General features: G+C 46.4%; 1 protein-coding gene across 2 annotated transcripts in view; it reads left to right on the top strand.

Annotated features, from left to right (window-relative positions):
• The window catches only part of scn5lab (sodium channel, voltage gated, type V-like, alpha b), a 321,528-nt gene that overhangs the window by 215,516 nt on the left and 85,474 nt on the right, over positions 1 to 20,538 (top strand). For both annotated transcript variants that reach the window (XM_067967964.1, XM_067967957.1), the window contains one exon: positions 3,464 to 3,590. In XM_067967964.1, coding sequence (XP_067824065.1) covers positions 3,464 to 3,590 — 127 coding nt within the window. The remainder of the gene's footprint in view (positions 1 to 3,463; positions 3,591 to 20,538) is intronic.

Genomic DNA, 20,538 nt, shown 5'->3' with positions numbered 1-20,538 from the left:
TAGATTGTGGTTTTCACAAGCCACGTGCTCGGTCCCGCTTAAGCTGGAACAGATTAGCCTAGCTCTGTAGAGGGGATGTCGCTCTTGGAGTGTTCTGTGCCGTTTCGGGCGCCCCTAACTTAGAATTGGTGCATCAGAGAGGGTTCAGAACAGAGTGAGAAGAATGTTTCCAGCACTGAGAGCTCTGAGTTATGAGGAGAACCCTGCGGAGTTGAACTAGGGAAATAAAGTTTATGGTGATGGGGATGGGATCTCTAAAATGTAAAGAGGAATAGCTGGTTTAGGTATAACCAGATTGTGGACGCACGACTAAAGGACACAGGTTTAAAATGAACAAACCCCAAGCAACTCTAAAAGATTGGAAGATTTTCTTTTGTCACAGTGTGTGGAACAGACTCTGAAAGAGTGAAGTGGATGCTGCGTCAGTTAACTTCTTCGAGGGGGAGAAACAAAAGGGCTGGCTGGATATTTGGTTGAGCTGAAGGTTAACAGGGCTAGCAGCCACTGAGATAATCCAATACTCCACATGGCATGTACGGCTGGGACTGGGAGGCTGTTGCCTGTGGAGGGCAGCAGGCCAGGATTGAATGGCGGAGGTGCGAGGAGCCATGAATATTCTGGAGTTTTGCTGCATGATCTTTGTGGATCTAGAAGTTTGCGGTGTGGGTTTTTCAATTGGAAGTTGAACTGGATGGGATAGAGCTTAGACTGGAGTAGACTGCACACGGTCTGGGGGATGGGCAATAAATGCTGGCCTTGCCAGTGACGCCCACATCCCATGAACGATTAAAAAAAAAAGATGGGCAAGCAGTCTGTTCTCCTCCCATGCTTTCTTATGGTCTTACGATTGATTTCAGTTACAGCTGTTTCAGAAGGTTTATTCCTAACCTGTGCTCCAATGCTCTCAGAAGGGGAGAGAAAGAGCAGTTACACTAAGCTCCCATCGGGACCAGCGTCTCTGTGAAGGATGGTCCGAGGCGTATTGACCACAATCTGGGTGGATGTGGGTCCCACAGGTAGAATCAGGGCCAGTGAAGCTGCCTGGATCCATGAGGAAACATCAAGTTAGCTATTTTGTTTTAATTCTCAAGAAGGGGGGAAAGGGTGTAGGTCTGGGCAGTGCCGGAGTTTCCATGGGCAGCGGGAACATCGGAACGGGAGCAGGCCATTCAGCCCCTCCAGGCGGCCCCGCCATTCAGTTAGATCATGGCTGATCTGTACCTCAACTCCATTTACCCGCCTTAGCTCCATATCCCTTGATACCCTAACTTAACAAAAATCTTATCGATCTCAGTCTTGGAAGCTCCAATTGACCCCCAGCATCCACCGCCTTTTGGGGGAGAGAGTTCCAGATTTCTACAACCCTTTGTGTGAAAAAGTGTTTCCTGATTTCACTCCTGCATGGCCTAGCTCGAGTTTTAAGATTACGTCCCCTCGTTCTTGATTCCCCCACCAGAGGAAGTAGTTTCTCCGTATCTAGCCTATCAAATCCTTTTACTATTTAAACTCTTCGATCAGAGCACCCCTCAATAAGAGCACCCCTCAATCTTCTATACTCAAGGGAATACAAGCCAAGTTACATAGAATTATGTTGCATGGAATTACATAGAATTTACAGCACAGAAACAGGCCTTTCGGCCCAACTGGTCTATGCTGGTGTTTATGCTCCACACGAGCCTCCTCCCTCCTTCATCTAGCCCTGTCAGCAGAACCTTCTAGTCCTTTCTCGCTCACATAATTATCTAGCTTCCTCTTATATGCAACCTATCCTCATAATTTAACCCTCTAAGCTTAAGCGATGCGCCTTTAGTGGCCTTTGCACCTCCCTGCCCCTTGCTAATCAGGTTCCCCCTCCCCCCCTTACTCATCCCTCAGTAGGGTTGCCAACCCTCCAGGATTGGCCTGGAGTCTCCAGGAATTGAAGATTAATCTCCAGGACACTGCTGCGATTTATTGATGAGTTATGTAAGAATATGGTTTAAAACTGGGAATAGTCAGTTATCCCGGCTGTCATAGTGCCAATAGATTCCAGCAAGAGGGTGAATGTTAAAGGGGGGACAGAATTCAGCATCTCTGAGAACAAGGACAGCTCACACAGGACAACATCAGGAAGGCCATAGAATAGATAACATTAACGTCAGAAGGTGGTTTACACCAAAATGAGAGATGTGGTTGCTCTGACACCGACATTGGTGGGGCCTTGCAAGGCCGAATGGGGGGGCTGTACTCAGATAAGAAGGGCCACCCATTCCACAAATGAACAAACAGCTTGTAAACAGAGATGAAGGTTGAGGTCATTAGTTAGGCAACATAGAAACAGCTTATCTTGAGTTGCTAATGTGGCGTCAGCCCGGTGGGATGACTTACGACTAGGACTTAAGACCAGAGATGTTTACGTACAGAACAACGCAATAGTATAAAGATAGGGCATTGCTCCTCCCAAAAGTTAGAGTTCTAGAGAGGACAGTCAGAAGTCTACCGCCCCAGGAGGTCAGATCTGATCAATCTGAGTCTGGGGGCAAACTAAGTTGTATTAATTGCTTGTCATTTAATGTATTCTGAAGACAGTTATATTATAACTATAATACTGTTGTGGGTCAATCTATTAAAGCTTGTTGTTTAGGCCAGACTCAAGCGGAAGTTATTGTTGAAGGATTAACAACCCTTTTGATGCAACAATAAAGAGAAAATCCGCTAACAGTTCTAAAAATATTCGAGATCGTGAAGAAAGGCTGTTTGACTGGGCAGGACGGTTGGAGATGAGAGGTCATGTGATGAAACCTCCAGGGATATGTCCAACCAGAGAAGGTATCCCGACCCCCTCAGACTCTGGCAGGATCAGTGTTGGATCGCACCCCAAGAAATTTCGGCCCCATAGTTCTGTCGGAATAGCACAGCGCCCCAATTAGATTTAAATTATTCAATGGTTCCCTGAAGTAAAATTTGGAAAGATTGATAAGAAATTAAATTTAAAGATCACATTTGACATCTTAAATGCTTTGAAACAGGAGGAAAATTAGTTGTTTTCTTTCTTTGGTTTTTGACCCTCTGAGATCTCTGCGCTCCTCCAATTCTGGCCTCCTAGGCTTCCCTGATTTTAATCACACCACCATTGGCGGCCGTGTCTTCAGCTGCCTAGGCCCTAAGCTCTGGAATTCCCTCCCTAAACCTCTCTACTTCTCTCTCTTCCTTTAAGACTCTCCTTAAGCCCTACCTCTTTGATCCCTATCCTGATATCTCCTCATGTGGCTCGGTGTCAAATCTTGTGTGATAATCGCTCCTGTGAAAGCACCTTGGGACGGTTTTACTCCGTTAAAGGCGCTATATAAATGCAAGTTGTTGTTGTTGATCAAAGATTTCAAAACTAACGTTCTCTAATGAGCCTCTTTAACTGAATGAACTATAACTGAGTTCTTGCTGGTGGAGCCAGTCAGTGTGACATGTGCTTGTCATTCCTCTGTAGAAGCTGGATGACCTTACCAGTTGTTCTGAAGGAAGTACCGTGGACCTGAAAAGCAAAGGGGATGAGGAGGAGCACTTCTCAGAGCACATGGAGGAGGACGTGGAACCAGACGAATGCTTCACAGACGGTAGGCGCCATCTCATCGGAGAAAAGCAGTTGAAATGTACGGTGATTGGCGAAAGAAAAAAAAAATCTTGCAGGCCCTGGACGGAATTCGGTACCAGATTCCCACAAAAAAACAATTTGTGAAAAATCTTCAGGAAATGCTGCCAATCAGGGATCTATTTTCCTTATGAGTCCTTCGCCTGAATGTTCTGCAAACCCGCAGTTTTTATTCCAAAAAAGAACGGCCTAGAAATTTGTTGGCCCTGGACCCCGTTTTACAGGCGCAAAAAATCAGTCGTCTTAAGTGTCCAATATGGCGGGCGGCACACTTCCAGAGCGCAATGTTGCATGCACGCTGCCCGCCATATTGGATCGGGCCACTCCATAGGCATCCAGGCTGCACACTGGAAGTATGTTGTAAAACACTGGCTCGGCCTCAGCTGGTGTATTCTGTTCTATTCTGGGCACCACACTTTATGAAGGATGTCAAGGATTGCTCTTTCAAAGAGCCGGCTCGGGAACGATGGGCCGAATGGCCTCCTCTTGTGCTGTACGGACTACGATACTATGATATGTTCAAGTCCCAGTAGCTACTGCTTGGGAGGTGGAAGGCTGCTGAGCTTCCATTGAGGACACTTCAGATGGCCTTGTAGGACGACCTCGAGCAGCTGTGGACCTTGAGGGCCCGGCTACAGACTGCAGCCTCTCGGCCTGGGCCGGGGCAGTCTGGCTGCGTGGCACTAACAAGGGCAGGCGGGGGGAGCAGGCATGCTGCTATCCTGAGAGAGGACGGCGGGTGCCTCCCCCATGGAGCCAAGGCACGGGACTGCGCCTCAGCAATCGTAGGGCTTTGGGTGAAAACCGAGGGCAGGATTGTGATGCCGGTCTGGAAGCCCCGGTCAACGCAAGCCCCCAGAACCAAGATGGCAGTCGCGTGAGCTCTCACGGCTGCAGCATGACCAGCCATGGAAGCTGTCGGAGATGTCAGCAGAGGCTCGCTCCGTCACAGTGGGCACCACCATCGTGTTCATGGAGCCGTCCGTGTTGGACAGAATGGCCTCTTTGCTCTGCGCAAAGCCCCAACACAACTCCTCCAATCGATGAGCCATTGTGCATCAGCCCGCTGGCAGACTGCCCAGTGCACCTAGCGTCTCTTGGTGTATGCCCATCCGCTGCCGTCGGTAGCCTGGGCCCTCGATGTCGGTCTCTGGGTCCTCTGTAGCTGAGCTTGTGCGCGATCTCGCCCTGTGGCGAGCTGGCACCGGTGGCATCCGATCCCCCTACCTTAGCTCCTGCGCATTCGTGATTCAACACATAAAGACCCCCTCGGATGAGACTTTAAACCGAGGCCCCGTCTGCCCTCTCAGGTGAACAGGAAAGATCCCATGACACTATTTTGAAGAAGACCAACAGACAGAGGAAGAGTAGGAAGGCAGTGCAGGGGTCCCCTGCGGTCATCTCCCTCCAAAACAGGTATACCGTTTTGGATACTGTTGGGGGAGATGGCTCACCAGGGGAAGGTGACAGCGGCCAGGTTCATGACACCATGGCTGGCTCTGCTGCACAGGAGGGCAGGAAAAAGAGTGGCAGAGCTATAGTGATAGGGGACTCGATTGTAAGGGGAATAGACAGGCGTTTCTGCGGACGCAACCGAGACTCCAGGATGGTATGTTGCCTCCCTGGTGCAAGGGTCAGGGATGTCTCGGAGCAGCTGCAGAACAGGAGGGGGAGGGTGGACAGCCAGTTGTCGTGGTGCATATAGGTACCAACGATATAGGCAAAAAACGGGATGAGGTCCTACAAGCTGAATTTAGGGAGTTAGGAGTTAAACTAAAAAGTAGGACCTCAAAGGTAGTAATCTCAGGATTGCTACCAGTGCCACGGGCTAGTCAGAGTAGGAATGACAGGATAGCTAGGATGAATACGTGGCTTGAGAGATGGTGCAAGAGGGAGGGATTCAAATTCCTGGGCCATTGGAACCGGTTCTGGGGGAGGTGGGACCAGTACAAATTGGACGGTCTGCATCTGGGCAGGACTGGAACCAATGTCCTAGGGGGAGTGTATGCTAGTGCTGTTGGGGAGGGTTTAAACGAATGTGGCAGGGGGATGAGAACCGATGCAGGAAGTCAGTGGGAAGTAAAGTGGTGACAGAAACAAAAGGCAGTAAGGGAGAGTGTACAAAACATGACCGGACAGATGGTCTGAGAAAGCAGGGCAAAGACCAAGGGAAGTCTAGATTAAACTGCATTTATTTCAATGCAAGAAGTCTGATGGGCAAGGCAGATGAACTCAGGGCATGGATGGGTACATGGGACTGGGATGTTATAGCTATTACTGAAACATGGCTAAGGGAGGGGCAGGACTGGCAGCTCAATGTTCCAGGGTACAGATGCTATAGGAAAGATAGAGCAGGAGGTAAGAGAGGAGGGGGAGTTGCGATCTTGATTAGGGAGAACATCACGGCAGTAGTGAGAGGGGATATATCCGAGGGTTCGCCCACTGAGTCTATATGGGTAGAACTGAAAAATAAGAAGGGAGAGATCACTTTGATAGGATTGTACTACAGACACCCAAATAGTCAACGGGAAATTGAGGAGCAAATATGTAAGGAGATTACAGACAGCTGCAAGAAAAATAGGGTGGTAATAGTAGGGGACTTTAACTTTCACAACTTTGACTGGGACAGCCATAGCATTAGGGGCTTGGATGGAGAGAAATTTGTTGAGTGTATTCAGGAGGAATTTCTCATTCAGTATGTGGATGGCCCGACTAGAGAGGGGGCAAAACTTGACCTCCTCTTGGGAAATAAGGAAGGGCAGGTGACAGAAGTGTTAGTGAGGGATCACTTTGGGACCAGTGATCATAATTCCATTAGTTTTAAGATAGTTATGGAGAATGATAGGTCTGGCCCAAAAGTTAAAATTCTGAATTGGGGAAAGGCCAATTTTGATGGTATTAGACAGGAACTTTCAGAAGTTGATTGGGAGAGTCTGTTGGCAGGCAAAGGGACGTCTGGTAAGTGGGAGGCTTTCAAAAGTGTGTTAACCAGGGTTCAGGGTAAGCACATTCCTTATAAAGTGAAGGGCAAGGCTGGTAGAAGTAGGGAACCTTGGATGACTCGGGAGATTGAGGCCCTAGTCAAAAAGAAGAAGGAGGCATATGACATGCATAGACAGCTGGGATCAAGTGGATCCCTTGAAGAGTATAGAGATTGCCGGAGTAGAGTTAAGAGAGAAATCAGGAGGGCAAAAAGGGGACATGAGATTGCTTTGGCAGATAAGGCAAAGGAGAATCCAAAGAGCTTCTACAAATACATAAAGGGCAAAAGAGTAACTAGGGAGAGAGTAGGGCCTCTTAAGGATCAACAAGGTCATCTATGTGCGGAACCACAAGAGATGGGTGAGATCCTAAATGAATATTTCGCATCGGTATTTACGGTTGAGAAAGGCATGGATGTAAGGGAACTTGGGGAAATAAATAGTGATGTCTTGAGGAATGTACATATTACAGAGAGGGAGGTGCTGGAAGTCTTAACGCGCATCAAGGTAGATAAATCTCCGGGACCTGATGAAATGTATCCCAGGACGTTATGGGAGGTTAGGGAGGAAATTGCGGGTCCCCTAGCAGAGATATTTGAATCATCGACAGCTACAGGTGAGGTGCCTGAAGATTGGAGGGTAGCAAATGTTGTGCCTTTGTTTAAGAAGGGCGGCAGGGAAAAGCCTGGGAACTACAGACCGGTGAGCCTGACATCTGTAGCGGGTAAGTTGTTAGAGGGTATTCTGAGAGACAGGATCCACAGGCATTTGGAGAGGCAGGGACTGATTAGGAACAGTCAGCATGGTTTTGTGAGAGGAAAATCATGTCTCACGAATTTGATTGAGTTTTTTGAAGGGGTAACCAAGAAGATAGATGAGGGCTGTGCAGTAGACGTGGTCTACATGGACTTTAGCAAAGCCTTTGACAAGGTACCGCATGGTAGGTTTTTACATAAGGTTAAATCTCACGGGATCCAAGGTGAGGTAGCCAATTGGATACAAAATTGGCTTGACGACAGAAGACAGAGGGTGGTTGTAGAGGGTTGTTTTTCAAACTGGAGGCCTATGACCAGCGGTGTGCCTCAGGGATCGGTGCTGGGTCCGCTGTTATTTGTTATTTATATTAATGATTTGGATGAGAATTTAGGAGGCATGGTTAGTAAGTTTGCAGATGACACCAAGATTGGTGGCATTGTGGACAGTGAAGAAGGTTATCTAGGATTGCAACGGGATCTTGATAAATTGGGCCAGTGGGCCGATGAATGGCAGATGGAGTTTAATTTAGATAAATGTGAGGTGATGCATTTTGGTAGATCGAATCGGGCCAGGACCTACTCCGTTAATGGTAGGGCGTTGGGGAGAGTTATAGAACAAAGAGATCTAGGAGTACAGGTTCATAGCTCCTTGAAAGTGGAGTCACAGGTGGATAGGGTGGTGAAGAAGGCATTCAGCATGCTTGGTTTCATTGGTCAGAACATTGAATACAGGAGTTGGGATGTCTTGTTGAAGTTGTACAAGACATTAGTAAGGCCACACTTGGAATACTGTGTACCGTTCTGGTCACCCTATTATAGAAAGGATATTATTAAACTAGAAAGAGTGCAGAAAAGATTTACTAGGATGCTACCGGGACTTGATAGTTTGACTTATAGGGAGAGGTTGGATAGACTGAGACTTTTTTCCCTGGAGAGTAGGAGGTTTAGGGGTGATCTTACGAGGGGGCATAGATTTAAGGTGAGAGGGGAGAGATACAAAAGGGTCCAGGGGGGCAATTTTTTCACTCAAAGGGTGGTGAGTGTCTGGAACGAGCTGCCAGAGGCAGTAGTGGAGGCGGGTACAATTTTGTCTTTTAAAAAGCATTTGGACAGTTACATGGGTATAGAGGGATATGGGCCAAGTGCAGGCAATTAGGACTAGCTTAGTGGTATATACTGGCGACATGGACATGTTGGGCCGAAGGGCCTGTTTCCATGTTGTAAACTTCTATGATTCTATCATTCTAAGAACAGGGGAGTTCTCCCTGGTGTCCTGACCAATATTTACCCTCAACCAACACCTACGAAACAGATTATCTGGTCAATTATCACATTGCTGTTTGTGGGACTTTGCGAATTGGCAAAGTCCCACGACTTCACTTCAAAAGTGACTACACTTCAAAAGTACTTAATTGGCTGTAAAGCACTTTAGGACGTCCTGAGGTCGTGTATATGGACTTTCAAAAGGCATTTGATAAAGTACCCCATAATAGACTTGTTAGCAAAATTAAAGCCCATGGGATTAAAGGGACAGTGGCAGCATGGATACAAAATTGGCTCGGGGACAGAAAGCAGAGAGTAGTGGTGAACGGTTGTTTTTCAGAGTGGAAGGAACTGTACAGCGATGTTCCCCAGGGGTCGGTATTAGGACCACTGCTCTTTTTGATATATATTAATGATCTGGATTTGGGTATACAGGGTATAATTTCAAAGTTTGCAGATGACACGAAACATGGAAATGTAGTAAACAGGATGGAAACAGACTTCAGGAGGACATAGACAGACTGGTGAAATGGGCAGACACATGGCAGATGAAATTTAAAGCAGAGAAGTGTGAAATTATATATTTTGTTCGGAAGGATGAGGAGAGGCAATATAAATTAAAAGGTGCAATTTTAAAAGAGGTGCAGGAACATAGCGACCTGTGGGTGCACATACACAAACCTTTGAGGTTGGCAGGACAAGTTGAGAAGGCTGTTAAAAAAGCATATGGGATGCTGAGCTTTATAAATAGAGGCAGAGAGTACATAAGCAAAAAAATATGCTGAACCTTTATAAAACACTGGTTAGGCCCTAGCTGGAGTATTGTGTTCAATTCTGGGCACCACACTTTAGGAAGGATGTCAAGGCCTTAGAGAGGGTGCAGAAGAGATTTACTAGAATGGTGCCAGAGATGAGGGACTTCAGTTACATGGAGAGATTGGAGAAGCTGGGGTTGTTCTCCTTCGAACAGAAAAGGTTAAGGGGAGATTTGATTGAGGTGTTCAAAATCATGAACGGTTTTGATAGAGTAAATAAGGAGAAACTGTTTCCAGTGGCAGAAGGGTCGGTAACCAGAGGACACAGATTTAAGGTGATCGGCAAAAGAGCCAGAGGCGACACGAGGAAACATTTTTTATGTAGTGAGTTGTTATGATCTGGAATGCACTGCCTGAAATGGCGGTGGAAGCAGATTCAATAGTAACTTTCAAAAGGCAATTAGATAAATACTTGAAGGGAAAAAATTTACAGGGGAATGGGACTAATTGGATAGCTCTTTCAAAGAGCCAGCACAGGCATGATGGGCCGACTGGCCTCTTCCTGTGCTGGACCTGCTATGATACGATGAAAGGCCCAATATAAATGTAAGTTCTTTCTTTATTTCTTCTTTCCTCTAGCCTAGCCTCTAAAGTACACATGGTGTTAGTCTCTGAGCTGGTGCTTGACAGGGTCAGATCGAGTGACTCTGCATCTTCAGGAAGGCTGGCCTCCTCTTCCTGAAGTGGCAGAGGTAGCTCCACATTGTCAGCAGCTGAAATAAAAGAGAGGGCCGAGGGGCTAGCTCGCGATGTGAAGTGAGAGCGAAGAACAAAGTGTCTGGTGAAAGCAGCTGCAGTTTGTAATGCAGAGCGTGTAGGGTGAGGTAGAAGTAAGAGGAGGAGAGAGAGGCTAGGGTGTGACAAAACTCTGTGTGACATCCCCTCCAGTGTTGCCAGTCGCCACGGCCATGACTCTTCCCCACTGCCCGGGATGGCCAGCACGGCTTCCTTCACCGGGGGAAGAGAGGGTGCTGGCAGGCTCGGCCTCCTCCGGCGGAAAGCCTCGTCACTCGAGTTGTGCACCACCTTCTCCTTCAAGAAAGAAGGGAGTGTGATAGTGACCATCTTGTGAGGTGTTTAGAGAAGGTGCCTGTCAATAGATGGTATGAAGTGTGTAAGATGCGAGGTGTGGGAAAGTGAGGATTCCAGTACCGGCGAGTGTGAGGAGGAGGAGGAGATGGAGGAGGAGGTGGAGTGAAGTGTGGTGCAGTGATTGTAGGAGAGTGAATGGAAGTGGCAGGAGGGGAATATTGTGAGTAGAGAGGCTGGAGGTGTGAGCAGAGAGTAAGAGAGCAGGATTCTTACCTTGACAACTCTGGGGAGGTCATTGAACTTCTTGCCACATTGCAGCCATGTCCTAGGAGCTAAGCTGCTGGCATTGACCTCCTCTGTAACTTCTTCCCACTGTTACGGCGGAGGTGTTGCTTGTGGGGGAAGTTGGGGGGGGGCTTTCTGCCCCACCTGGGAGGAACAGCATCTCCCTCCTCCTGTCCACTACCTGGACCAGAGCCTCCAAGGCAGCATTGGGAGGACTTCATTGCCATGTCGGGACCTCATCCAGCCATCCTCTTGCGTCAGGGCAGATTCCCTGCTGTCTGCTGCCAGAGTGCACCTCCCCTTTAAGACCTGCTGGTTGCCTTAAGCGATGGCGAATTTCCTGCCCTCCCCAAACAGGCGCTATGGAGAAGGACGACGTAGACATAGAAATACGGCAGGGGGACTGTGATATACTCGAACATATTAACATCGAGCGGGAGGAGGTATTGGCGGTTTTAGCAGGCCTAAAAATGGATAAATCCCCAGGCCCGGACGAAATGTATCCCAGGCTACTGTGTGAGGCAAAGGAGGAGATTGCGGGGGCTCTGACACATATATTCAGAACCTCTCTGGCCACAGGGGATGTGCCAGAGGACTGGAGAACCGCTAATGTAGTACCATTATTCAAGAAGGGGAGTAGGGAAAAACCGGGGAACTACAGGCCAGTGAGCCTAACATCAGTGGTAGGAAAATTATTGGAAAAAATTCTGAAGGACAAAATTAGTCTCCACTTGGAGAAGCAAGGATTAATCAGGGATAGTCAACATGGCTTTGTCAAGGGAAGATCATGTCTGACTAATTTGATTGAATTTTTTGAGGGGGTGACTAGGCGTGTGGATGAGGGTAACGCAGTGGATGTGGTATACATGGATTTCAGTAAGGCCTTCGATAAAGTCCCCCACAGGAGACTGGTCAAGAAGGTACGAGCCCATGGAATCCAGGGTGCCTTGGCACTTTGGATACAAAACTGGCTTAGTGGCAGAAGGCAGAGGGTGATGGTCGAAGGTTGTTTTTGTGACTGGAAGCCTGTGGCCAGTGGGGTACCACAGGGATCGGTGCTGGGTCCCTTGCTGTTTGTGGTCTACATTAATGACTTGGATATGAATGTAAAAGGTATGATCAGTAAGTTCGCTGATGATACAAAAATTGGTAGGGTGGTAAATAGCGAGGAGGACAGCCTCAGTCTGCAGGACGATATAGATGGGTTGGTCAGATGGGCGGAACAGTGGCAAATGGAATTTAACCCGGAAAAGTGCGAGGTGATGCACTTTGGAGGGACTAACAAGGCAAGGGAATACACAATGAATGGGAGGACCCTAGGCAAGACAGAGGGTCAGAGGGATCTTGGTGTGCAAGTTCACAGATCCCTGAAGGCGGCAGAACAGGTAGATAAGGTGGTAAAGAAGGCATATGGGATACTTGCCTTTATTAGCCGAGGCATAGAATATAAGAGCAAGGAGGTTATGATGGAGCTGTATAAAACACTGGTTAGGCCACAGCTGGAGTACTGTGTGCAGTTCTGGTCGCCACACTACAGGAAGGATGTGATCGCTTTGGAGAGGGTGCAGAGGAGATTCACCAGGATGTTACCAGGGCTGGAGCGCTTCAGCTATGAAGAGAGACTGGGAAGATTGGGTTTGTTTTCCTTGGAGCAGAGAAGGCTGAGGGGGGACATGATTGAGGTGTACAAAATTATGAGGGGCACAGATAGGATGGATACTAAGGAGCTTTTTCCCTTCGTTGAGGGTTCTATAACAAGGGGGCATAGATTCAAGGTAAAAGGCGGGAGGTTTAGAGGGGATTTGAGAAAGAACTTTTTCATCCTGAGGGTGGTTGGAGTCTGGAACTCACTGCCTGAAAGGGTTGTGGAGGCAGGAACCCTCACAACATTCAAGAAGCATTTGGATGAGCACTTGAAATGCCATAGCATACAAGGCTACGGACCAAATGCTGGAACATGGGATTAGATTAGACAGGGCTTGATGGCCGGCGCGGACACGATGGGCCGAAGGGCCTCTATCCGTGCTGTATAACTCTATGACTCTATGACTCTATGAGGCGTGCAGCCAATGAACAGCGCAGGTACCGCTGGCTGCACACTGGGGAATTTAGCGTGTTGCCTGGAGCCAGGTGAACAGGTGTGTGCAGTTTGTGTCCCGCCTCGTGCACACCTGTTTCCAGGCACAATCGAATTTCATAGAATTACATAGAATTTACAGCCATCCAGAAACAGGCCATTCGGCCCAACAGGTCTATGCCGGTGTTCATGCTGGAGAAAAGAGCCCCAGCCCGTTCAGTCTTCCGATGGCCAATGTTTCATAATTCAACAATACCAGCTGAAGTACGTCAGGTGCACAATATAAATATAATTACACCTTGTCTATCTAACCACAAATATGGCAGTGAGGGAAGTGAACACATCAGGGGATATTTTCCTATCATACTCGTAGCATTAGTAACCAGTGAAAAATGTATCACTGTAGCAGACAGTGTGGAATGAAGGAGATTTAATAGAGATTTTTTTTTAAATTATGAAAGGTTTTGATCGAGTGCAGAGGGAAAGACTATTTCCTCTGGTTGGGGAGTCAGTAACAAGGGGCCATCAACTTAGAATGGTCACTAAGAGAGTGAGGATTGAGATTAGCAAAAATTCCTTTACACACTGGGTTCTTGGAGCACGGAATGTTTTTGCCACGGTGAACGGTTGAGGCAGAGACCATTGCATCTTTTAAGAGAAAATTGGATTCATATTTGAAGCAGAGGAAGGTACAGGGGCTGTGGGAAGAAAACAAAGCACTGGGATTAGTTTTGGATTGCTGTAACAAAGAGCCGGCACAGACACGACGGGCCAAATGGCCTTCTTCTGTACTGTAACCTTCTACAGTTCTAAAGAGCATGAGGCCCCCGTTGAGTTTGTGTCTCCCAACTGGCCATGCATACTTCGCACTGCGCTCGATTCCACACAACGTGTTCCCTCTTGTGTGGGAGGTGAATGAGAGCTGATAAAATGTCTGAGGCAGACTTTACTCTGCTTCAACCCCAAGGCAATGGAATCCAAAGTCAACATCAATCAAATACTACAACCTGTTGATGCAAATCTGTTCCACCTGGCTGCTTCCCCATGGAACAAAACGTTCTTTTCATCTGCCATGGAAACTAAGGCCTGTCCTTTTGGATTACAGTTCCATATTCTTCTTGTTTCGTTGCCATATCATTGAATTCTTGAATTTCCCGACTGCTAACATGAATTTTGACTGAAAGACTTGCATTTATATAGAACCTTTCACGTTCTCAGGACATCCCAAAGTGCTTCACAGCCAATGAAGTGTAGTCATTTGTTGTATGTGTAGGAAATGCAACAGCTAATTTGCGCACAGCAAAGTCCCACAAACAGCAATCAGATAATCAGAGGGCAGACGGGGCCTCGGTTTAACATCTCAGCCGAAAGACGGCACCTCCGACAGTGCAGCACTCCCTCAGCCTGGATTATATGCTCAAGTTCACGGGGCACTGCGATTAGTTTTGGATTGCTGTACCAAAGAGACACAATGGCTTGAACCCACGATCTCTGACTCAGAGGTGAGAGTGCTATCACTGAGCCAAGGCTGACACTTCAGAAGCCCTGTTGATGAATGCTAGTTACAAACAGAAACTGTTCATTAGATTAACAGAAAGTTTCCATTATCAACAAGTGCTGTTAGCTTCAGTTATTTTAGTGACTTGATTTCTGTATCAGAGCATAAGAACAAAGGAAATAGGAGCAGGAGTAAGCCGTATGGCCCCTCGAGCCTGTTCTGCCATTCAATAAGATCATGGCTGATCTTCTACCTCAACTCCACTTTCCCGCCTGATCCCCATATCCCTTAGTGTCCAAAAATCTATCGATCTCAGCCTTGAATATACTCAACGACTGAGCGTCCACAGCCCTCTGAGGTAGAGAATTCCAAAGATTCACCATCTTCTATTAGTTGCAAATACCAGTGAAATAGTGATTAAACCACCCTGTTCTGCCACATTGCAAGCTCAGAAATGAGGAGGCTCATTGATGAATTGGCTGACACTAAATCTGTCACAGCAGTTTGCTGCAAATGGGGTCAAAGTTGCTTTTGCTCAAATGGTTTGAGGGAATGTCAGCGGCTGCTGCTGAAACTGGCTGCTGTGTAGTAATTAAATTGAAGTCCATGTATGCTGCTATTGCTGAACTCAAAAAATGGATGAACACAGCGCCAACCTAAAGCCCAAGTTAATAGCCGGTAGCTTAGTTGGTAGCACTGGCCTCTGAGTCAGTAAGTTGTAGGTTCAAATCCCACTCCAAAGACTTGACATTCCAGTGCACTACCGAAGGAGTACTGCACTGTCAGAGGTGCTGTCTTTTGGATGAGACAGTAAACCGGGGCCCCGTCTGCCCTATCAGGTGGACGTAAAAGATCCCACGGCATTATTCGAAGAAGAGCAGGGGAGTTCTCTCCAGTGTCCTGGCCAATATTTACCCCTCAACCAACATCATTAAAACAGATTATCTGGTCATTATCACATTGATGTTTGTGGGACCTTGCTCTGTGCAAATTGGCTGCCGCGTTTCCTACATTACAACAGTGACTAAACTTCAAAAAGTACTTAGTTGGCTGTAAAGCACTTTGAGTTGCCCTGAGGTTGTGAAAGATGCTATATAAATGCAAGACTTTCTTTCTAATATTCAGTCACATCAGCAAATCATTCGGAAACATCTCTGAAGATCAATTGGATCAAAGTGCTTCCTACCCTGTGCTAATTCAAACATCACATCTCTCTTCCCCATCAGCGTTTGGTTATTTCCCTCCCTCCACCTTTTTAGCTTCCCTTCTGCCATCCTTCTGAGATTGATGGATATTTGTTAGGCAAGGGCATTAAGGGTTACCGAACCGAGGCGGGTAGATGGAATTAAGATACAGATCAGCCATGGTCCAATTGAATGGTGGAACAGCATCGAGGGGCTGAATGGCTGTTCCTGTTCCTGAATCCTGTTCCTATGTTCCATTCCCTGACATAGAGAAGCAGCAGGTAGTGTACATCCAGACCTCAACCAGTATGACTCTGAAATTACCTGATGGTAGGAACAACAGAACACTGACCAGCCCCTGATGCTTTTTCTGCCCTCTCTCTCTTGCGATAAAATACTTCACTTCCACTTGACACCTCCCCAATTCTCCGACAGAAGCCAACAAGAACTTACGTCCTGTCAAAGCACTGGGCTGCCCAGACAAACATTACTAGTTCCTGTTAAACACTAATGAGAGACTTTTTTTTTCATTAGTTGGTGCCTGACATGCATTGAAATCTGCCACTGTCTGAGTAAGACTTTCCATTAGCCCAAATTTGGAGTCCACACTCTCTCCTCACACCCTTTCTCCCTAAGTTCAAAGAACTTACATGTAGGTTGGCAAGAAGCAAGGATTAGGGATCCAAAATTGTAAGGAGGGATAATAATAGTTTAATGGACTAAAACTGTGCAGTTTCCATAGCGTTGACGAGCTTACCTCGGAACATAGGAATTGCTAGACATAAAAATACTAAGCTCCATTTAGTTCGGCATCTGCCATCCTGGTAGTCGCATGATATAACGATACTGGAATTGTTGACTTATCATAGCAATCAACCTCTATCAATTAGTCTACAACAGACCCAGACATCAGGTGTTGGAAGGTGGTGGAAAGCTTTGGGAAGCATTAGATCCAAAGTCACCGGTTCCTCCCAAGCATGCTACATGTACAATATGTCATGTCTCAAATTACTCATATACAGTATCCCAAAATACTATTTTCTTAAAGAAATCTATCTAATTCTGAAAGAAATCTATTTAAATCTGAAAGAAATCTATCTAGCTTCCTTCTAATTGTCCAGATAGGACATAAAATAGATAAAGAGGAGGTGCTTAAGAGGTTGGCAGTGCTCAAAGTAGAAAAGTCACCCTGTCCAGATCGGATGCATCCCAAGTTACTGAGGGAAGTAAGGGTGGAAATTGCAGAGGCACTGGTCACTCCTCCTTAGATATGAGGACGACTGGAGGATTGCAAATGTTACAACCTTGTTCAAAAAAGGAGAGAGGGATAAACTCGGCAATTGCAGGCCAGTCAGCCTAACATCGTTGGTGGGGAAATTTTTAGAGACAATAATCCAGGACAAAACTAATTGGCACTTAGAAAAATATGGGCTAATAAATGAAAGTCAGTATGGATTTGTTAAAGGAAAATCGTATTTGACTAACTTGATTGAGTTCTTTGATGAAGTAACGGCGAGGGTTGACAAGGTTAGTGCGGTTGATGTTGTGTATATGGACTTTCAAAAGGCATTTGATAAAGTGCCACATAATCGACTTGTTAGCAAAATTAAAGCCCATGGGATTAAAGGGACAGTGGCAGCGTGGGTACAAAATTGGCTGAGGGACAGAACGGTTGTTTTTCAGACTGGAGGGAAGTGTGCAGTAGTGTTCCCCAGGGGTCGGTATTAGGACCACTGCTGTTTTTGATATATATTAATGACCTGGACTTGGGTATAAAGGGTATAATTTCAAAGTTTGCAGATGACACGAAACTCGGAAATGTAGTAAACAATGTGGAGGATAGTAACAGACTTCAGGAGGACATAGAGAGACTGGTGAAATGGGCAGACACTTGGCAGATGAAATTTAACACAGAGAAGCGTGAAGTGATACATTTTGGTAGGAAGAATGAGGAGAGGCAATATAAACTAAATGATACAATTTTAAAGGGAGTGCTGGAACAGAGAGACCTGGGGGTGTATGTACGCAAATCTTTGATGGTGGCAGAACAAGTTGAGAAGCCTGTTAAAAAAGCATATGGGATCCTTGGCTTTATTAATAGAGGCAGAGAGTACAAAAGTAAGGAAGCTATGATAAACCTTTATAAATCACTGGTTAGGCCTCAACTGGAGTATTGTGTTCAATTCTGGGCATCACACTTTAGGAAGGATGTCAAGGCCTTAGAGAGGGTGCAGAGGAGATTTACTAGAATGGTAACAGGGATGAGGGACTTCAGTTACGTGGAGAGACTGGAGAAGCTGGGGTTGTTCTCCTTAGAGCAGAGAAGGTTAGGGGGAGATTTAATAGAGATGTTCAAAATTATGAACGGTTCCGATAGAGTAAATAAGGAGAAACTGTTTCCAGTGGCAGAAGGACCAGTAACCAGAGAACACAGATTTAAGGTGATCAGCAAAAAAGCCAAAGGTGACATGAGGTAACATTTTTTTTACCCAGCAAGTTATGATCTGGAATGCACTGCCTGAAAGGGTGGTGGAAGCAGATTCAACAATAACTTTCAAAAGGGAATTAGATAAATAATTGAACGGATAAAATTTACAGGGCTATGGGGAAAGAACTGGGAAATGGGACTAATTGGATAGCTCTTAAGAGCCGGCACAGGCACGATGGGCCGTAAGGCCTATGATACTATGATACCCTTTCACATCAATAATAACTCACTGTGTAAAAAAAAATTCTCCTCATCTCACCTCTGGCTCTTTTGCCAATTACCTTAAATCTGTGTCTTCTGGCTGTCGACACTTCTGCCAGTCATTGCCAGCATCTGGAGCGCTGTGCGCCTCCCTGGTTCAAGTACCAGGTATAGACAGGGTGATGTGATCAGTGGAAAATAATGTGAATTATTATTACATTAACTGCTGCTAATCAGCATCAGTTCCTGGACAGCAAAGTGAACGTGTGAGTTTGCCCCATCCAGACCCGATGAAACTAGATACACAGGGAGAGTTTAAACGTTATTGCAAATTGAGTCTAAAACTGTCGGGATGGAGTAATCAGGCTTTAGGCTTTAGGCAACCAGTTCATTTGGTGACGGCTGAAATGCAAGTAATTGAGACAATTGACTCTGAGCAGAGTACGCTGGTGTCATTTTCTGTAATGGTTATGGATGTAGGATGTAGTGCTTTTTTATTTGAAGAGGAAATGATACTGGGCGTCCTGTTACCTAACAGCAGGAATCTGACTGAAACGGCCATCAGCGTTATTGTCTGTGCTGGGTTAGGCCGGATTTTCAAACTGAATTAACCTGCATTATTTGTTAAATTAATTTCATTTTAAGTGTATGTCCATAGTCGGTTTCCTTTGAATTGTATGGGAACCTGTATAATATACAGCACGGATGGAGGCCTTTCGGCCCATCGTGTCAATATAACAGTATCTGTAAAAGAAAGAAAATAACTTGCATTTATATGGCGCCTTTCTCAACCTCAGGACATCCCAAAGCGCTTCACAGCCAGTGAATTACTTTTGAAGGGTAGTCACCGTTGCAACATCCCAGATAGGTTTGTTGGCTGAGTGACATTTCCCATGGCTGTTTCCCGTCCTTCAAAATGCCCCAGGAGATCGATCCGAAACAAAGGTATCCTGCACAGCTCACTCGGGCAGATTCAGAAGACCCTCACGTCCTCGTGTCCAACTCTTGAGAATAGATAACTTGATGCAGTGTTGGGTGTGTGCCCAGGCCGATGACACAGTGTATATCCAATGTATTCGGTACCAGAGCACATTGCCTCGACTGGGCTGATTTGTTGTGCAGGAGCTCCGGTTAAGGGTGGCGCTCCTGGGGATTGCTGGCCGAGTAATCGTTGGGTAATCACTTCACAACAGCAACTTGCATTTAACGGAGTAAAACGTCCCAAGGGGCTTCATAGGGGCAATTATCAAACAAAATTTGACACCGAGCCACATAAGGAGATATCAGGAGAGGTGACCAAAAGCTTTTACATTTTTAAGGAGCGTCTTAAAGGAGGAGAGAGCGGCGGAGAGGTTTAGGGAGGGAATTCCGGAGCTTAGGGCCCAGGCAGCTGAAGACACAGCTGCCATTGGTGGAGCGATGAAAAACTGGGATGCACAAGAGGTCAGAATTGGAGGAGCGCAGAGATCTCAACGGGTTAGGAACATAGGAACAGGAGTAGGCTATTCAGCCCCTCGAACCAGTTCCATCATTCAATTAGATCATGGCTGATCTGTGTCTTAACTCCATCCATTAAGGGTTCCGTATCCCTTAATGCCCTTGCGTAACAAAAATCTATCAATCTCAGTTTTGAAATTTTCAATTGACCCCCAGCCTCAACAGCTTTTTGGGGGAGAGAGTTCCAGATTTCCACTCCCCTTTGTGTGAAGAAGTGCTTCCTGACATCACCCCTGAACGGTCCAGCTCTAATTTTAAGGTTATGCCCCCTTGTTCTGGACTCCCCCACCAGAGGAAATAGTTTCTCTCCATCTACCCTATCAAATCCTTTAATCATCTTAAACACCTCAATTGGATTACCCCTTAATCTTCTATATTCAATGCAATACAAACCTAGTCTATGTCCTCAGAATTTATCTCTTTTAACCCCAGTATAATTCTGGTGAATCTGCACTGCACCCCCTCCAAGGCCAATATATCCTTCCTGAGGTGCGGTGCCCAGAACTGAATGCAGTATCTCCAGATGGGGTCTAACTAGAGCTCTGTACAGCTGTAACATAACTTCCACCTCTTTGTATTCCAGCCCTCTTGAGATCAAGGCCAACATTCCTTTAGCCTTTTGAATTATTTTTTTGTAAATGTCCACCAGCTTTAAGTGATTTCTGTACTTTGACCCCTAAATCTCTCTGCTCATCCATTGAACTCCATCTGCTGTAGGGCTGGAGGAGGTTACAGAGATAGGGAGGGGTGAGGCCATGGAGGGATTTGAAATCAAGGATGAACATTTTAAAATCGAGGCGTTGCCGGACTGGGAGCCAATGTCGGCCAGATCGGATC

This window comes from Heptranchias perlo, chromosome 2 (genome assembly GCF_035084215.1).
Source record: "Heptranchias perlo isolate sHepPer1 chromosome 2, sHepPer1.hap1, whole genome shotgun sequence".
Taxonomy (NCBI): Eukaryota; Metazoa; Chordata; class Chondrichthyes; order Hexanchiformes; family Hexanchidae; genus Heptranchias; species Heptranchias perlo.
The sequence above is the reverse complement of the archived record's forward strand: the minus strand, read 5'-3'. Positions and strand labels throughout refer to the sequence as shown.